Genomic DNA, 19,698 nt, shown 5'->3' with positions numbered 1-19,698 from the left:
GTGGTGAGTTTAGAGACAGAGAAGAGAGAGGATTACAATGCAGAAAATAGCAGCAGCTACTCCAGGAAAATAAATAACATACGAAAGGTTACAAAGGAAATTGTGAATTTGGGGAGCTGCAAGCAAACTGTAATGGCAAGAGTGTAGACTTGGATGTAGATGAGAGTGATACCATGCACCTGGTAGGCAAAAAATAACTGAGAAAGACCTTATACATCTTGGAAGAAAGTTTAGATGTTATATTAAAGACAATATCCATTAAAAAAAAAAAACTTGAGCACGGGGTGGGTATTGTGTTATAGCATGCAAAATCACCACTTGCAATGCCTGCATCCCATAGCACACCCCATATTGGATTGCCTGGATTTGAGACCTGCCTATGTTTCCAAACTAGCTTCCTGTTAATGTGCAGCCTGGGAAACAACAAATGATTGTTCAACTAGTGGGCCCTGAGTTCCTGGTTCCTGACTTTGGATTTGTCCAACTCTTCTTGTTGAGGGCATTTGGAAAGTGAACCAGCAGATGGAATCTCTCTCTCTCTCTCTCTCTCTCTCTCTCTCTGTGTGTGTGTGTGTGTGTGTCACTCTGCCTTTCAAATAAATCAATAAACATTAAAATTCTTCAAGTAGGGAAGTACTCGGTTTGATCTGAGGACTAGAAATATTTTTCTAGAGGCTGAGTAGAGGATGGATAGAAGGTAGAAGGTCAGGTGAAAGGCATTACAAATTGCACCCATGAGATCATGGCATCCCAAAGCAAGATGGCAACTGGGGAAGTGGGGAGAATACCATGAATATGAAAATACTGCTAGTGGTAGGATTATAGGACTCAATTACTTATTGGACCTGTATGAGGATATAAATGAGATGAAGCAAGAAATGATTTTCTGCTTTGATGACAGCTGATTAGAGCCTACTGGTAGAGAAGTTGGGAATTTTTAAAAAAGAGAGGTAAATTTGTAGAGAAAAGTAAGAACTTGGGTGTGTTAACTTGAAGTTTCTTAGGGGTATTTAAGAAATTATATTATGTAGATCTGGGGAGATGAGTAGAAGTTGAAGTCATTTTTGAAATCTCTAACACTAAAAAACATGAAAACTGACAATAAAAATTTGTATGAAAAATTTTCTCTAAAAATTTAAATATTTAAAGAACAGTAGCCTAGATAAACAATATACACAGAGTTCTTTTTATTATTTATGGTAAGGTATATTAAAATTAAAAATATTTACACTTCAAGACAATATATGCAACTGGAAAAACTGGAAACCAGTTTTTCTAAATAAAGAGTGACAATTAGCTATACTTTTATATTGGACAACAAAGTGAAAATTATCAACAAAAATATTTACTAAAACTCCATTATGGATAAGGATAAAATATCTCCAATATTAACCCACACTTTCCTGTAAGTACAAAAATGAGTACAGACATTATTTTGGACAGCTTAGTTCAACAGAAACACCTTCTACTACTATTCATTCAATAATAGATATCAATTCAAAACTGACAAGTATAAGAAAGTATGGGAGTTTTTTTTGCTTATTTTTATCATTTTGTACTTGTAAAATAAAACCAAATAAAGTATATGTCACATAATCAAAAGTTTGTACTATATTTTTCTAATACAGGTAAGTAAAATATTAACACATAGCATTAAACATAAATATACATTTTATTTACAGTAATTTGGAATGTTAGAGATGTAAACTCTTACTTACTTTCATTCATATAAAACAATTTGGTTTTAGATCGTAATTACCAATATTTCTCTTTCTCTCCTACTTGATCTTTTAGCAGAAGAGTTAAAATGGGATGCATCTGTAGACAAATTGCGAGAATGTATGTTCAGACACTTGGCTCTGAGATGCTAATCTTCTGGACCATGTCAGGCAGGTTTTCAGACTCCAGATCTTCCTTGCCATTATCTGAATTTCCTGATGAGATATAGCAACCAGAGTCCCTCGGGCAATTGTCTAACTGTGACTTATTTAAGGAAATGTCTGGGCTTGAGGATAGTGGCACGGAGTCATTTTCTTGCTCTTGAATAGCTGTAAATGGAAAAGAGGGCAGGAGTTAAGGCAAAGCCAAAAATAGTTTCATGCATTTACTCTTCACTTTTAAGCATTCTTCTATTTCAGCTGTCTACTCTTGACTTCATTAAATAGAAATTTCGTCAAGTGAAATATATAATTATTTATGATAAAAGAGATATTTTCCCCCTCAAATATCCAAGCCACTATTTTCTTAGAAGAAAAAAATTGCCATTCGTTATTCACTTGAAGTTTCATGGAATACATGTGAATTCCTATGACCAATATTAATTCTCATTTTATATTAATAATAAGTTGCTAGAGAAAGGAGATTGCGCCCACAGTGTGACTGATGTCTTGTCCAAATACTCCTTAAAATGTCATTTTTAAGCAACATGCTACTGAATGATTGAGTCACTGAAGAAATTAAAAATGAAATTAAAACTTTCTAGAAATAAATGGAAATGAAAGCACAACATAGTGAAACCTATGGGATACAGCAAAAGCAGTATTAAGAGAGAAGTTTGTACCATTAAATGCTTACATTAAAAAAATTTTCTCAAATAAAAGATTTAATGATACACCTTAAAGACTTAGAAAAATAAGAACAAACAAAACCCCACATCAGCAGTAGGCAAAAAATAATAAAGATCAGAGCATAATAAATGGAATTAAAACCAAAAATTGCAAAAAAAAATCAACAAAACAAAAGTTATATTTTGAGAAGATAAATACGATATATAAACCTCCGGCCAGATTAAGAAAAAAGAGAGAAACCTCAAATAAATAGAATTAGAGATGAAAAAGGAGATAGAACAACCTACACCACTGAAATACAAAGGATCATTGGACACTACTATGAAAAACTAGAAAATATGGAAGAAATGGATAAATTCCTGGATACATATAACCTATCAAGATTAGGTCAATAAGATATAGAAAACCTAATAGACCCAAAGCAATGAAATTGAAGCAGTAATCAAAAGTCTTCCATCAAGAAAAATTCTGGAACTTGATGGCTTTACTTCTAAATACTACAAAATATTTAAAGAGGAAAATAGTTCCTATACTCTTCAAACTTTAGCAAATATTGAACAAGATTGAACTCTTGCAAACCCTTTTTAAAAATTTTATTTACATTATAAAAGTTTCATGTATGTCATCTGTACAGATTTAGGAGCATAGTGATACTTCCCACCCTACCCTCCTCTGCCCATGCTCCAATCTTTCTTCTTCCTTCTTCTCCCATTCCCACTCTTAATTTTTACAAAGGCCAACTTTAAGTTTACTTAATCATCATAAGGTTAACCGTACACTAAATAAAAGAGTTCAACAAATAGTATGAAAAAAAAAAAAAACACTTTCTATGAGGCCAAAATCAGTCTGATTTTAAAACTAAACAAAGGGTCTTTATTACTGATTCAATTTCCATCTTGGTAATGGGTTTGTTTAGGTTTTCTATGTCTTCATGGCTCAGTTTAGGTAGACCGTAAGTTTTATCCAGAGCCATTAGGCAAGAAAAATAAATCAAAGGGATACAAAATGGGAAGGAAGAAGTCAAACTATCCCTCTTTGCAGACGATATGATTCTTTATTTAGGGGATCCAAAGAACTCCACCAAGAAACTATAGGAACTCACAGAAGAGTTTGGTAAAGTAGCAGGATATAAAATCAATACACATAAAATAATAGGCTTTGTATATACAGATAATGCCACAGCTGAGGAAGAATTTCTAAGATCAAACCCATTTACAATAGCAAGAAAAAAATAAAATATTTTGGAATAAGTTTAACCAAGGATGTCAATCTCAATGATGAGAATTACAAAATATTAAAGAAAGAAACAGAAGATACAAAAATAAAGGAAAAATCTCCCATGTTCATGGATTGGAGGAATCAATGTCATCAAAATGACAATTCTTCCAAAAGCAATTTACAAATTCAATGCGATACCAATGAAAATACAAAAAACATTCTTCTCAGATCCAGAAAAAAAATGATGCTGAAATTCATATGGAAACATAGGAGACCTCGAATAGCTAAAGCAATATTATACAACAAAAACAAAGCTGGAGGCATGACAATACCATATTTCAAGACATATTTCAAAGCAGTTATAATCAAAAGAGCATGGCACTGGTACAAAACAGTTGGATGGACCAATGGAACAGAATAGAAACACCAGAAATGAATCCAAGCATCTACAACCAACTTATATTTGACCAAGAAGCTAAAACCAATCCCTGGAGCAAGGATAGCCTCTCCAACAAATGGTGCTGGGAAAACTGGATTTCCAAATGCAGAAGTATGAAGCAGGACCACTACCTTACACCTTACCCAAAAATCCATCTAAAAGGATTAAAGACCTAAATCTATGACCTGATACTTTCAAATTATGAGTGAACATTGGGGAAACCCTGAAAGATATTGGAACAGGCAAAGAGTTCTTAGAAAACACCCCAGAGGCATAGGCAATCAAAGCCCAAAGTAACATACAGGATTACATCAAACTGAGAAGCTTCTGTACTGCAACTTACAGAATGGGAGAAATCATTTGCAAACTATGCAATTGATAAAGAATTAATGACCAGAATATAGAATGAGATCAAGAAATTCCACAACAAAACAACCAACCCAGTTAAGACATGGGCAAAGGAATTAAACATACATTTTTTTCAAAAGAGGAAATCCAAATGGCCAACAGACACATGAAAAAATGTTCAGGATCACTAGCCATCAGGGAAATGCAAATCAAAACCACAATGAGGTTTCACCTTACCCCAGTTAGAATGGCTTTCATAAAGAAATCAACAAACAACACATGCTGGCAAGGATTGGGGGAGGGGGGGAGACTACTCTAATCCTCTGTTGGTGAGAAGGCAAACTGGTAAAACCACTATGGAAGACAGTTTGGAGATACCTCAGAAATCTGAATATAGACAAACCAATGACTCAGCCATCCCACTCCTGGGAATTTACCCAAGGGAAATGGAATCAGCAAATAAAAGTGTTTTCTGCACTCCCATGTTTACAGAACTCAATTCACAATAGCTAAGACATGGATTCAACTTAAATGCCTGTCAGCTGAACACTGGATAAAAAAATTACGGGATATGTACTTTATGTAATACTACGTAGTGATAAAAAAATGAAATCCAGTCATTTGTAATAAATTAGATGAATCTGGAAAATATCACTTATTTCATTAGTGAAATAAGCCAGTCCCACAGGGACAAATACCATATGTTTTCTCTGATCTGTGATAACTAATATAGCACATACAGGAAATATGTAGAAGTTAAATTGACACTTTGAGAAGCAGTGATTTGCATAGCCCTTGTCATTACTATAGATGAACAGTTGTTTTTGTTTTCTTTATCTTGTTCATACTATTTATTAAACACTTTATTTAACATAGAGTTAAGCATATGTTTATAAAGACAATTGAAAGTAGATCTCAGTAAAAAAAAAAAAAGAGTGGGAATAAGAGAGGAGGAGGTTTGTAATGATAAGCTGTATAGTTCTGCATATATTCCTATGGACTTACTTCTAAGGGTACAATTTAAAAACTTGCCATGGGACCCCAAAACCCATTAAGCTAGGTGGTAAAAATGACATCTTAAATGTTAAACTGAAAATATTAAGTGTTAAAGTGATTATAAAGATATGATTAAGTGTTAAAGGGATCATATAAATAAGATCAAGTGTTTGGTAATAATAATAGACTGAATTAAAAAGGAGAGAACGTTCCAACATGGGAAGCAGTCCACACAGCAGATTCATAGAATGACAATCACTTTAAATAGCACTCTGGCCTCTGAATCAGCCCTTAAGGCATTCTGGTCTGGCTGAAAAGCCCATGAGAGTATTTCAGGCATGTAAAGCCAAGACATTGTGGCAAAAAAAAAGTCCTACATGAAGGATTTCTGTAACAGAGACCCCAATGGAAAGAAGTGGCCATCAAAGAAGGATATACTTTTCTCTGAAGGGAGGTGAGAACTTCCACTTTGTTTATGGCCTTGTCTAAATACTGACAGAGATTATGGATTCCAAAGGCTTCCACAGTCTTGGCAGCTCATGTCAAGAGCCTTGGTTGATCACTGGCATCATACATAAGAGTGTTAATTGTTAAATTAACAACATGAGTCACTGTGCACTTATTTCCCATGCAGGACTTCTGTCCTCAATGAGTTATAATGTGAGAATTAGCTGTAAAGTTGTTCTCAAACAGTTTTGTGTATGTGTGTGTGTGTATTTGTGCAAACTGTTGAAATCTTTACTTAGTATAGAGTTGATTTTCTGTGTATAAAGTTATTTGAAAATGAATCTTAATGGAGAATGGACTGGGAATTGGAGAAGGAGGAGGTTGGGTGGGAAGGCAGGTATGGTTGGAAGAATCACTATATTCCTAAAGTTATACCTATGAAATTTGTACTAATTAAGTAAAAGGTTTATTTGAGGAAAAAAAAAAAACTAAACAAAGGAGCAACACAGGGGCCAGCGCTGTGGTGCAGCAGGTTAACGCCCTGGCCTGAAGCACTGGCATCCCATATAGGCACCAGTTTGAAACCCAGCTACTCCACTTCCAATCTAGCTCTCTACTATGGCCTGGGAAAGCAATGGAAAATGGCCCAAATTCTTGGGCCCCTGCACCCACATGGGAGATCCAGAGGAAGATCTTGGCTCCTGACTTCAGATTGGTCCAGCTCTGGCCATTGAGCCAACTGGAGAGTGAACCATCTGATGGAAGCTCTCTCTCTCTCTCTCTACCTTGCCTCTCTCTGTGTAACTCCGACTTTCAAATAAGTAAATAAATCTTAAAAAAAGAAGCAACACAAAAAGAAAACTAGAGACCTGTATCTTTGATGAACATAGATGCAAAGATTTTCAACAAAATACTAGCAAACCAAATCCAAAGCTACATAAAAAAGATCATGCATCTCAACAAGTGGGATTTATCCCAGAGAAGCAAGAATGGTTCTGCATTCACAAATCAATAAATGTAATAAATGAAGAGCAAAACCCATATATTTTTATCAATAGATACTGAGAAAAAAATTGATCAGATTCAACACCCCTTCACAAATTAGATACAGAAGGAACATACCTCAAAATTATAAAGGATCTTTTAATTTACATAGGATGAATAAATTTCATATATTTCATATATATAGATTTAGGAGGAAAGTGATACTTCCTGCCCTACCCTCTTCCTACCAACCCTCCTCTGACTTCCTTTCTTATTCTTTCAATTGTTACAATGACATACTTTTAGTTTATTTTATAATTATAAGCTTAACCCTCCACTAAGTAAATAATTCAATAAATACTAATAGGGAAAAAAACACTGTTCCTCAACAGTAGAGACAAGGGCTTTAAGCAATAATCAAATCACGGAGTATCAGTTTCACTCATATACATTACATTATTTTGTACTGTATTAGTTACACATATCAGGGAAAACATATGATTTCATGTCTGGGGATTGGTTTATTTCACTATATGACAAACCAACATCTAATATTACCCAAAATGGGAAAAAGGTGAAAGCATTTCCCTTGAGTTGAGGATGTCAACTTTCACCACTGCTTTTCAATATAATACTGGAACTACTAGCAAGAGCAATTAGGGATTAGAAAGAAGTAAAGGGCATCAAAATTGGGAAAGAGGAAGTGAAATTATCCATGTTTGCAGGTGAAATGATGTTTTACCTGAAAAACCCTAAACAATCCACCAAAAAACTGTTAGAACTGATAAACTAATTCAGTAATGTTACATGTTACAAAATAAGCATACAAACATAGCTTTTTATACACAATAATAAACTCACTAAAAGATAAAGCATAAAATTAATTCACAATAACTATAAAAATTTAAATATTTAGGAATAAAGTTAACCAAAGAAGTTAAAGATCTCTATAGTGAAAATTATCAAACATTGGTGAAACAAATTGTTAAGGATACAAAAAATGGAAAGATATTCTTTCTCATGGATTAGAAGAATAAAAATCATTAAAATATCTATACTTCCTAAAGCAATCTATAGTTTCAATCTATAGTTTCAATGCAATCCCTATGAAAACACCAGTGACATTCTTTACAGAATTAGAAGGAACAATCATAAAATTCATACAAAATCACAGAAGATCTAGAATTGCCAAAGTTATGCTTAGAAAAAAAAGAAATCAAGTTGTATGCATCACAATACTGGACTTCAAAGTGTAATATACACTACGTCCCTCTTGAGAAGCTACCTTCTTCTGGAACCCTGTCTTGACTCCATCCCTTTTCAGCATGAAGCAGGCAGGATGTTCATCACCCAGTTCTCCTAACAGAAGTTAGGATCCATTCTTCTAGGGGAGGGAATGTGAGGAGTCAGATAGGTTAACAGGCAGTCAGGGTGGTTCTGGTGGAAACTGAGAGTGTAAAGTACTTTCTATCCCCTAAAAGTTACCTTTAGCAAGGTCAAAAGTGACTGCCCATTCCTTAGGAATTACCAATTATACCATGAGAATAGCAAAGGAATAGTGATTCCATCCTCCTGAACTCACAGTTTATTGTGAAAATTAGTTACTTATTCCACCCTTCTGGATGGTTTGTTGTTGTTGTTGTTTTTTAGATGATCAAGCCTGGCAGGGAAAATACGATTGGAAAGCAGGTCTTTTGATGGGTTTTGTCCCTACATTGTAACTGGAAGTCAAGCTGATAAGTTTTTTTTTTTTTCTTCCCAGAAATCATGCTTAAAAACCTCAGTACCATCAGCCCCTTTGGGTTTTACTTTAGGTAGAGGTTTAATCTACTATGCCACAGCCACAGCCATCATTGAGATTTTTTAGAAAGTGGAAATAGACTTGTTATATGAACCAGAAATCCCATTATTCAGGATATACCCAAAAAACATTACCACTTTGTTTCAAAGAAATAGTACCATGTTTATAGCAGCACTGTTCACAGTAGCCAATACATGGAATCAACAAAGATGTCCATCAAGAGATCAATGGATAAAAAAAAGTGGTATATACACACACAATAAATTATTATTTAGCTATAAAAAGAATGAAATTCTACCATATGCATCAAAATGGATGAAACTGAAGGGCATATCTTGTTGAGTAAAATAATCTTGACACAGGAAGACAAATACTGTATGATCTCCCTTATGTGTGGGAGCTAAAATTTAAAAAGAAAAAAATCAAAAAACAAAAAAGAAATACCTATGTTTATCAATATTCCTGTAAATATAGTTTTGTAAAACTTTTTTAATATCTTTGTTAAACTTATGGTTACCAATGTTATACTACTATAGTTTAAATGATCTGTGATTACTTTAAAATTTATTGTATATGGATAAAATGGTCATCTTTCCATTTGATGATTGTTTATATTCCTGGCCAAACTGATACTAAAGTAGGATCTTTTGGCTATTTATGGGTTGAACTCTTTATTTGGTGGAGAATTGAGCCCATGACTGTAGTGTAAATTAGAATATGTTATCTTAAAAAGTAGAACGAGAGAGAGAGACAGGAAGGAAGAAAGGAAGGAAAGAGGGATTAGAGAGAGAAAGAAAGAGAGAAAGAGAGAAAGAGAGAAAGAGAGAAAGAGAGAGAGAGAGAGAGAGAGAGAAAGAAAGAAAGAAAGAAAGAAAGAAGGAAGGAAGGAAGGAAGGAAGGAAGGAAGGAAGGAAGGAAGGAAGGAAGGAAAGGAGATAGAGGCAGAGGAGAAATGCAGGAAGGGAAAATCATTTTATAATTGCATCAATGAATTAGATTGTTTCTGTTAAAAACTAGTAACTGTAAATAAATAAATAGTAAAAACAAATAAAATTTTAAAACTAGAAAAAGACATTTGTGCAAGCCAATTCAATAGTGATCTTTGTGAACAATTCCAGAATTCTGATAATGTGCATTCATGAAGAAAAGATCACTAAGGCAACCATGTACAGTAAGACTCAGAATTACCTGGATTACTTGTAACTTACCTAGCAAAACTGTAAGTATCTAAGATTTTCCTGTCTACATTCATCATATTTAGACACAAGAGACCCTGTTGCTTTTAGAGAGCAAAACACCAAAATTTCCATTGAATCTGCCTTTTGAATAGTTTGTGTTCCACATCTTTGTAGTTTTGATCAACAATCATTTATGTACATATTACTAATTCTTTGTCTATAAAAGCAGTGCTCTATTCCACAGGCATGATCTTTTAGAAGAAAAATTCAATAATGGAGCTGTAACAAGAGATTTCTGTAAAGACCCTAAGCAGACTTAAAATTAATCTTCTCTAGATTCCTGTTAGCATCAGCTTCTTCTTTGTGTAAGCAAAATTTCTTTGCCTGACCTAACATCAGTAGACAGGTGCCTCTCTGCTTAATACTTCTGAGAAGGTATGGCTCTCTCTGCTGCCTCACAGCTGTGTTAGCGTGCTTTCCCCTTTCCCTCTAATCTCAGGGCTCTCCCACGCTACAGCCATTTGAGTAGTTCCATACTGGAAAAATTAAACACAAGCATTTAAGGTAGGAACAAAAACTCTGCCCCCACACACTTCAGGCCATCCCAGTGAGAACATGTAAATCTGAACTTCAAAATTTTGAGCAACTTGATATGTTATCCCTCTTAGTATTTTTTTTGTTTGTTCTACTTAATACCTTTGGTTGAATACTGTAATCAATACACAATTCTTCTTAAGTGCTGAAACTTAAATGAAAAGTGATCACTGTTAAATGTAAGAGTGGGAATAAGAGAGGGAAGAGATGTGCAATTCGGGACATGCTCAAGCTGACTTACCTCAAATGGTAGAATTAGGAACATACCAGGGGATTCCAATTCAATCCCATCAAGGTGGCATGTACCAATGCCATCTCACTAGTCCCAGTGATCAATTTCTGTTCACAATTGATCGTAATGATAGGACTAAGAACCAAAGGGATCACATAAACAAGAATAGTGTCTGCAAATACTAGCTGATAGAATCAAAAAGGGAGAGAATGATCCAACATGGGAAGTGAGATACACAGCAGACCCATAGAATGGCAGATGTCCTAAACAGCACTCTGGCCTCAGAATCAGCCCTTAAGGCATGCGGATCCGGCTGAAAAGCCCATGAGAGTATTTCAGGCATGGAAAGCCAAGACACTCTGGGGGAAAAAAAAAAAAAAAAAAAAACCACCTAAATGAAAGATCTCTGCGAGTGAGATCCCAGTGGAAAGAACGGGTCATCAAAGAAGGAGGTACCTTTCTCTGAAGGGAGGAGAGAACTTCCACTTTGACCATGGCCTTGTCTAAATATGATCAGAATCGGTGAACTCGGGGGGCTTCCATAGCCTTGGCAGCTCATGACAAGAGCCTAGGGTGATTACTGATGCCATAAACAAGAGTGTCAATTTGTTAAGTCAACACCAGGAGTCACTGTGCACTTACTCCTCATGTAGGATCTCGGCTCTTAATGTGCTGTACATTGAGATTTAATGCTATAACTAGTACTCAAACAGCATTTTTCACTTTATGTTTCTGTGTGGGAGCAAACTGTTGAAATCTTTACTTAATGTATGCTAAACTGATCTTCTGTATATAAAGAGAAACGAAAATGAATCTTGATGTGAATGGAAGGGGAGAGGGAGTGGGAAAGGGGAGGGTTGCAGGTGGGAGGGACGTTATGGGGGGAAGCCATTGTAATCCATAAGCTGTACTTTGTAAATTTATATTCATGAAATAAAAGTTTGAAAGCAAAAAAAAAAAATTAAAAAAAAATTTTGGGAAGGAGAAAATTGTATAAGTCTATTCAATAGGCTAGAACATGCTAATTAATTTATCTTTAGGAAATCCACTCTTTATCTTACTTATATATCTGCTTTTTTAAATGTCTTTTTCTGAGATCCAGATCTTGCCATTATTGATTATGCTTCACTGGGTATACAACTGTCATCAAACTTTCTCATCATCTCACTTGAGCCCTCCTGTCCCAAGGCACCATTGCATATAATGAATTAACTTCCTTTTAGACTATCTAGAATGGTACTCGTTAGGCATTGTCATGGGAGAGCTCAAAAAATTATCACTTCATAAATTTTCTGCGTTCTGTGGTTTAGATAAAGAACAGTGGTTCAGAGAAACTAAAAAAAAAATGACCAGAATTGTTTCTTAGTCTACCCGTCATTACAATGAATCATAGCACTTCTTTTAATCTTTCCCTCAAGGCTTTTATTTGCAACAGTAAACCACATTTATGCTATTTTTCTGAATCTTCTCCACATTTGTGGCAATTGTGTTCAACCGTGGATTTGAACATCGGGTATTCAAGAGTGGTGACGCTATAACTAGTTCTAGGTACGAGGGAGCTTCATTTTAATACCTCTTGTTATTTTTACATTTTAGCTACCTAGAAGCATTTTCTGTGTGTTAGTCATGGGTTTGGGGGCCTTACTTACTATTCTCTAGTTTTTATGAGTATCAGTCATTTACTCTTGTTTCCAAGCCCTTCTTTTATGGAAAGGCAGTACTGAAACGGGCCCTTATTCTCTGACGAATGGCATTCCGTCCTGCTTCATTTCTTCTATTTCACAGCCACTGAAATGAAATGAGCCAGCACTGTGTTCCATTACCCAAGTCTTTCTTGAAAAGGTCAGAAAAATGAGTGTTCCCATATGTATCCCTCCATATCAGCATTGATCACCACTGACCCCCTTGGTCATGAAGGTTGTGGGAGTAAGTCCATACTTCCCCAGCTTACATTTGGGCCTATTTCCTTGGTGCATAATTAACAGAACTGAACCACTTCTGATCGATACCCTTCACAAGACTTGGTATATTAAACCCTGTTTATTATCATTCCTCTGTTCCCTTTAGGTTGGGTCCCAAATTGGGGGCTTCCTACAAGAAAGAAACCTTAGGATGAAAGACCTCTGGTTTCCCAGATTAACCCTTTTTCTTTCAAAAATAGGTGTCTAGCTTCTTTTTGATCCATCGAAGCACTATACATCATCTCAAAGGGCAATTGAGGTAAACAGATAAATGAAAAACTGACTTCTTCAGAGAATATGGCATTGGTTAACATTAGCAATAAAAAATATATCTGCCTTTATTTCCTCTTGAGAAATGCTGCAGCACATTCTCTCAATGCTAGGAATCAGTTTGTTTCGAACATAGGTTACCTATGGTAGAAAGCTTTCCTTGGCAATTTTTATGGAAAAAGGAAACAGTTTCTCAGTATGGAAGTGAGGCAGCACAGTAATTCACAGAGCAGTGATAATTTGCTAAATGATTTCCTAGTGAAAGGAAAACATGAGTATGCCTCCTCAACTGCTTCCCACCAGGCTCGCAATAATCTCGGGCAGGTGATCGGCTGGATCCCCTCTACAGTAACTACACGAAGAAGAGACAGGGCGTTGTGTTAGGTTGTGGAGATGAAAGTTTTTGTGTTTGGAGGGTCAACATTTCCTCATCTCACTGCTTTTCATCATCACACTAATGACAGAAATTGGCAGAAACCTGGGTCCTGTGCTACAGTTCTTCCTGCTGAGAGGAAGAATTCACACTAATGCATCCACATTTTCTCCTAAGTCATTTAGTCCTTTCATGTGGCCATGAAACAAAGGCAAGCTAACAGGCCTACATAGAAATTGAAATCGTAACCTTCATCAGTTTTGTCCTGTGGCCCGATCGTTTGAGCTAACCAGGCAAGTAACACAGTGGAATAAAAAAAAAAAAAAGAAAACAGTTTCCCTCCAAAATTACAGACTTCCCATAGGATATCAGAATGTATCTTTTATACTAAAATATCTATAACATGTTAGAAAAATCAAACATAACTTACATATTACATACTTTTAATTATATAAAAAAGATACAGCCATAAATGTATTATTTACAATTAAAGTGTTCAAACTTTAGGGAGATTTTTCTCAGATTGTATACAGTGTTTATACTTAATTTTTAAAAAGTGAACACATTAAAATGGCATAATTTTTCAATAAAGTCCCTGAATGGTTTTCAAATATCGTTTAAAATTCTGAGTATATTGAAGAATTGTTAAGTAACTTGAACATGGGTCTCTCTCATGTTGCCAGCTAGCAGCAGGCATAACAGGAACTCTAGAAAGCAGCACAGTTTTGCACTGTTACATAATGAAGATAAAATACTAAAGCTAACAAGAATTATTTAGGAAAACTTTTATCTGGAAGGAATAATTTGAATATAAAATATTTCTTTTTCCTACCAAAATTGCTATGAAATTGTATGAAGCTCATGGATTAACATTTTGGGATAGTATCAATATTGAAAAACAGTGGTGGTTAAAACAGACAACTATTATAATTATTCAGAAAATAATAATATTGGAATTGTGCCATTTAATTCATTAAGTCTAGACCATCTCATTTATACTGAAAACAAGGAAAGCATTAGGGAAACCAAAGCAGATCCCTATTCTGGGAGAAAGTTCTCGTTGTTTAAGGACTCAGATTCACATATTAGAGAATTAATGATTCAGTTTAAAAAAAAAAAACTGATGTTTGCTTATTTTCCAGGTGTCTTTTACACAGTGCTTTCCTATGTTGACTTTACTGTCAGATTTGCCTTAGGTCTGGAGCCTGTTTCTTTGGACCAAAATAAAATAATGCAGCCTAGAGGCACGAGAGAATGCCTGGCTAAAGAAAGTGTTCAGTAAACATATCATGCTGTTCATAAATAAAACATTTAGCTTAATTGAGGGAAATAAGAGCTAGAAAATATTAACTATTTAACTTTGCAGGAATTTGCATGAAGCTATCTCTCACCTATATGGCTTACCCTTTTTCTTTAGCCTGGTCCCTTCTGCAAAGAGGAAATATCAAGGGTATACATCTTAGGAAGGCTCAAAATCCAAAATTCATCTTTTTAAGTTTTTTTTTTAATTGTGTGTTTATTTGAGAGAGAAAGAGAGTATGTACTCCAAACCACTGGTTTATTTCTCAAATGCCTACAATGGCTAACAATGAGGCAGACCAAAGCTGGGAGCCAGGAAATTAATGCAGGCCTCCCATTTGGGTGGCAGGAACCCAATTACTTGAGTTATCACGGCTGCCTCCAAGGGTCTATATCAACAGGAAGCTGGAGTCAGGGGATAGAACTGGGTGGCAAACCCACCTATTCCAATGTAGGTATGGGCATCTTACCCATCTGGCCAAACTCTCACCACCCCCCTTTTCCCTCCCTCCCTCCCTCCCTCCCTCCCTTCCTTCCTTCCTTCCTTCCTTCCTTCCTTCCTTCATTCCTTCCTTCCTTCCTTCCTTTTGTATATGAGACTCAGAGAATGACAGAAAGAGAGCTCTTATCTGCTAGTTAGCCATCCAAAGGCCTGCAATGGCCAGGACTGGACTGAGCCAAAGCCAAGAGCCAGGCATTCAATCTTGGTCTCCTGTATGGGTGGCAGGAACTCAGTTGAGTCATCACCAATGTTTCCCAGGATTTGTACTGGCAGGAGGCCAGAGTCAGAGCCAGGCACTGAGTGTTCCAACTGCTAAGCTAAACGGTCGTCCTCAACCTCATACTTTGAGTCACTCAATCTAAAATCTAGCCATTCTCCAGGTGATTGTGCTGTATTTATTAGTCCAGAAGCACTGTCATCAGTGGAGGAAAACACAACAGATAATATGCACACTGTCAGTTATTTCCGATTTCATCTTAAGCACCTCATATTACCTAAACACTTTCCTTTTCTAATTATAATGGATATTTGTATTCACTTTTTGGAAAATGTTACTTTCTAGAAAAATATTCTGCTCTTTGGAAAAATAACAAAAAATGAAAGGCAGAAATTTATTTGTGTAAAAAATTGATTGGTTGCTGCTGATCCATTGAGGCCATGAGTGAATGCATAGTAGAAATGACTCCCTGTTCGCACACACCTATCTTTGCAGCCTGGCATCATAACCTATCCCCTAATGAGATATCATTGGGAAATAAATCTTTTCCATTTACACTCACAGCAATCATCACTTCCGCCATGCTGCGGACTTCAGGAGGGGCACTGAGTCACAGTAACCGAGCACCAATGTGTGCAGCCCCATTACGCTGCTATTCTACCCAACCACACACACGCAGAAAGGCTTTGCTCCAACAAAATACTTATTCTCAGCTGAGGGATTTTCATTTTGAATTTTTTGATGATGTCCAAATGAGATAGAAAACTGTCATTATGTATTAAATGTGGCCTTGGGAAATCAATTCCATATTTCTTATAATTCATTAATTCTGTATACCTGATGATGGAATTAAGAACACGCCATCCCCAAAATATGCCATTTGGGCCCACTGACTATTTTGAGTTAGTGCCACTTGAAAACAGCAGTTGCAAGATCGCTCTGATCTTCCTCCTGCTTTCTAAAAGCAAGCGAAGAATTCCCATGTGAAAGATAGATGTTCTCTCTCTTCTAGAAGGAAAGTATCGTTTTTATAAAGGATATGGCCACATTTTTGTAACTATTTGTCTAATTTAATAAGTGTTCAAGTGCGAGTCTCTGAATCCTCATTTCCTTATAAAGCAGGAGAAATCTATACAGATCAACCATGTTAGAGTATATGTGAGGTGCAGGCAAGGCACTGGTTTTACGATCAGAAAAAAATTCTTGCATAACATTTGCCATTCCCTTCATCCTCTAGTCACCATGTATTCATTATATAAGCAGTTGCTACACATCCAGAGATGCAAAGCACAGGACATGGTAACTGAAGATTGCCATTGTTTGCCTTAGGTAATCCTTACAGAGCAATGTCTAGCACACAGTCAGCACCATCAGAGCACAAGTATGGAAGTGCTCTCTATGTACAGACATTACAAAGATCCTAAGGTAAACAGGATGAAAATTGGTGAACCTTTGTTACTAGGAATTGTTCTCTGCTGACAGCATAAAAATACTTATATTTCATTTTTATGTTATATAGGATAAGTCATATGTCATTAGTAAAATATTAGGAATGCATATGGGATATTGCTTCCATCTCTATGTCTCTGCTTTTCAAATAAAAAAAGACAAAAATAAATCTAAAGAAACTGAATTGCAGAAAGCAAAATAGCCATGACCAGAAACAGATATAAATACATAATTGTAAATACATAAAAATGCCAGAAGGTCTTCTTTATATATGTGGCCAGTTAATATATCTTTTCTTAAAAGCTGTACGTGTGTTGAATCTAGATTCAAATCATATGGCAAATGGGTTAGAAACCCCAGGTACACGTGTCAGGAGCTATGGCGCCAGGCTACCCTGGCACGCTGTTAGGCCAACTGCTGGACTGCTGCTTGGCAGAACTACAAATCTGCCTGCTGACAGCTCATGCTCCAGACTCCTGGCTGAGCCATGTCATTTGCCCTGTGTGGATTTGGGCAAGCAGACAGGCAAGAAGGCACAATTGGGAATGATTGAGCAGTGAGGGACTGCTGTGACCACAGCTGGTGCCAATGACCTGGCATACAACCCACCCTTCCCCTTCCTCCTCCTCTGGCACTGCAACTGGAGTTCGAAGGTACCTAAAATACATTGTATACAGATTCGGTAGTTTGATTATTCTGTTACTTAATTTTTGTTTCAGTTTCAAATTTAATTATCCCTACATTTGAGGGAAAGTAAGACAGTCCCTTCACTCATTGTCCCCAAGGACAGCAGTACACAGTCTTGTAGATATAAATGTTTCTAAACGTGGCAAAGAAGGAATAAAAGAAGAATAAAGAAAATATTTACTGTAAACAGTATTCAACTATCTTGTTATTCTACGCATTCACTTCTGAGTTAGGCAAGAGGGATTTGAAGTTGTGTTTATGGAACAACAAACATATACACACACATACTATTTTCTTTTTACTTGCTGGGAATACTTCCTCCCAGAGCAAACAAACCATTTTTAAATTCAAATGATACTGATTCTCTTATGATCACAACAAAAACTGATTCTGCTCTCCTGCTCCTTCAAGAGCTGAGTCTCACCCTAATTTTTTTTCCCCTGGAACTTTACCTAGATTCCCAGTTGAGGGAGCCAATGACCTCCTTCTGCTCAGCTCTCATGCAAGACAGGAGAAAATTCTGAATCTGTCTGGTCTTGTTGGGATTGTAGAACCCCCAATTCATTATCCCCCTCCAGAAGTAGCCCTGTGATCTGCTCGAACACTCCTCACCAATGCTTCTATCAGCTTGTCGGAGAAGCATCCTTATATCCTGTCCAGCAGTGACCTAAAAATTTTAATCTGGTTAATATTTACAAGGTCAAAGTGGGGACACTATCTGTCTTGGACTAAGAGGAAAGGAAAACTGCTTGCTGTAAATATTGTACTGTTGTGTTGTTCCCTGTCTCATCCTCCAAGCTCTTGGTGCCCCTGAACACATAAAAGGTTCCCATGAGAGTTGTGGTATTTCTAAATTATTTCAAAATTTTAGGTCATCCTCAAGATGTTGCCTGATTAGCTCAAGTTTTATACTGAATGATTAGCAAAGCAAAACTTTCCAAGTTCCCAAGCTGGAAAACAGCAAAACCCTAACCTAAGAATTGATTAAGCTTCCCCAACTTGACATTATTCTGTGGTTATAACAAAATGCATACATGAAGTCCTGGCAAATTTGCATAACCTATTCTTCAAAAAAATGCTGACTATTTCTAACCTATGATTGTGACATGCATTCAGTTCTAACATCTTAGTTTCCTATAACCAGATAGTCAAGGTCTTTATCATTCAATGTACATGAAGGTTGTGCATTTAATCTTCAGCATGGTTGTAGAAGATATGATTCACGGAGTAGAGAATAGATAAAAATAAGCATGCGGCAGCATGGTGCCAAATCATCAGAACTCACCATCTTATCAACAAATGGAAGTCATTCTTCTTTATTTCTTGAGCAAAGCAGTTTCATATAAGATAAATAGCTTTCAGTCAGCATAGCCTAACATGCAATATGCATCTTTTTGACATGTATATTCTCATACTACTTTAAACCCTAAGATTAAAATAAGGAAAAATCTCAGGCTTGGGTGTTGACAAGAAACACTTGTGGAATCTGCATTTTCCCCATTTTTCATCTCCTAGAAGTTATTGTGTATGAGTATGTATGTGTGTGTGCGTGTGTGTGTATGTGTGCGTGTTTGTACAGCACTGGCTATTATTAAGTGATCAACTTCTAGTGACCTTCGGGTATCATTTTCTAAAGTTTTATGTAAGGGAATAATTTTTGAGACCTGTCCTTTTAAGTATCAAGCATTGAAAGTCACCTCATGCTATGCAAATAATTGTGGTTTGTTTTCAGAGATCAGGATATAACGGAACAAGTTTCTAATAGACTTAGGAGATACATGAGCCTGAGATAGCCACTCAGATACGCCAGTTTTAATTTTCCCATCTTGCAAAGGAAAAGTTTAGGTCAAATCTTTTTTTTTAAGATTTATTTATTTGAAACTCAGAGTTACAGAGACAGGGGGAGTAAAAGGAAGAGAGAGATTGTCCATCTGCTGGTTCACTTCCCAGATAGCCACAATAGCCAGGGCTGGGTCATGCGAAAGCCAGGAGTCAAGAACTTCATCTGGGTCTCCCAGGTGGGTTGCAGGGACCCAACACTTGAGGTCATCTTCCCCCCACTTTTCTCAGCCATTAGCAGGGAGCTGGACCAGAAGTGGAGCAGCTGGGACATGAACAGGTGCCATATGGGATGCC

General features: G+C 36.3%; 1 protein-coding gene across 1 annotated transcript in view; it reads right to left on the bottom strand.

Moving 5' to 3' along the window:
* Positions 1–1,172: 1,172 nt before the first annotated feature.
* Positions 1,173–19,698, bottom strand: part of SAMSN1 (SAM domain, SH3 domain and nuclear localization signals 1) — a 57,694-nt gene continuing 39,168 nt past the window's right edge. The window contains exon 8 of the mRNA XM_051859453.3: positions 1,173–2,048. Coding sequence (XP_051715413.3) covers positions 1,846–2,048 — 203 coding nt within the window. The 3' untranslated portion in view covers positions 1,173–1,845. The remainder of the gene's footprint in view (positions 2,049–19,698) is intronic.

Source organism: Oryctolagus cuniculus, chromosome 4 (genome assembly GCF_051225735.1).
Source record: "Oryctolagus cuniculus isolate XC-2025 breed Fujian yellow rabbit chromosome 4, ASM5122573v1, whole genome shotgun sequence".
NCBI lineage: Eukaryota > Metazoa > Chordata > Mammalia > Lagomorpha > Leporidae > Oryctolagus > Oryctolagus cuniculus.
Note: the sequence above shows the minus strand (reverse complement) of the source record. Positions and strands in the feature narration are given on the sequence as shown.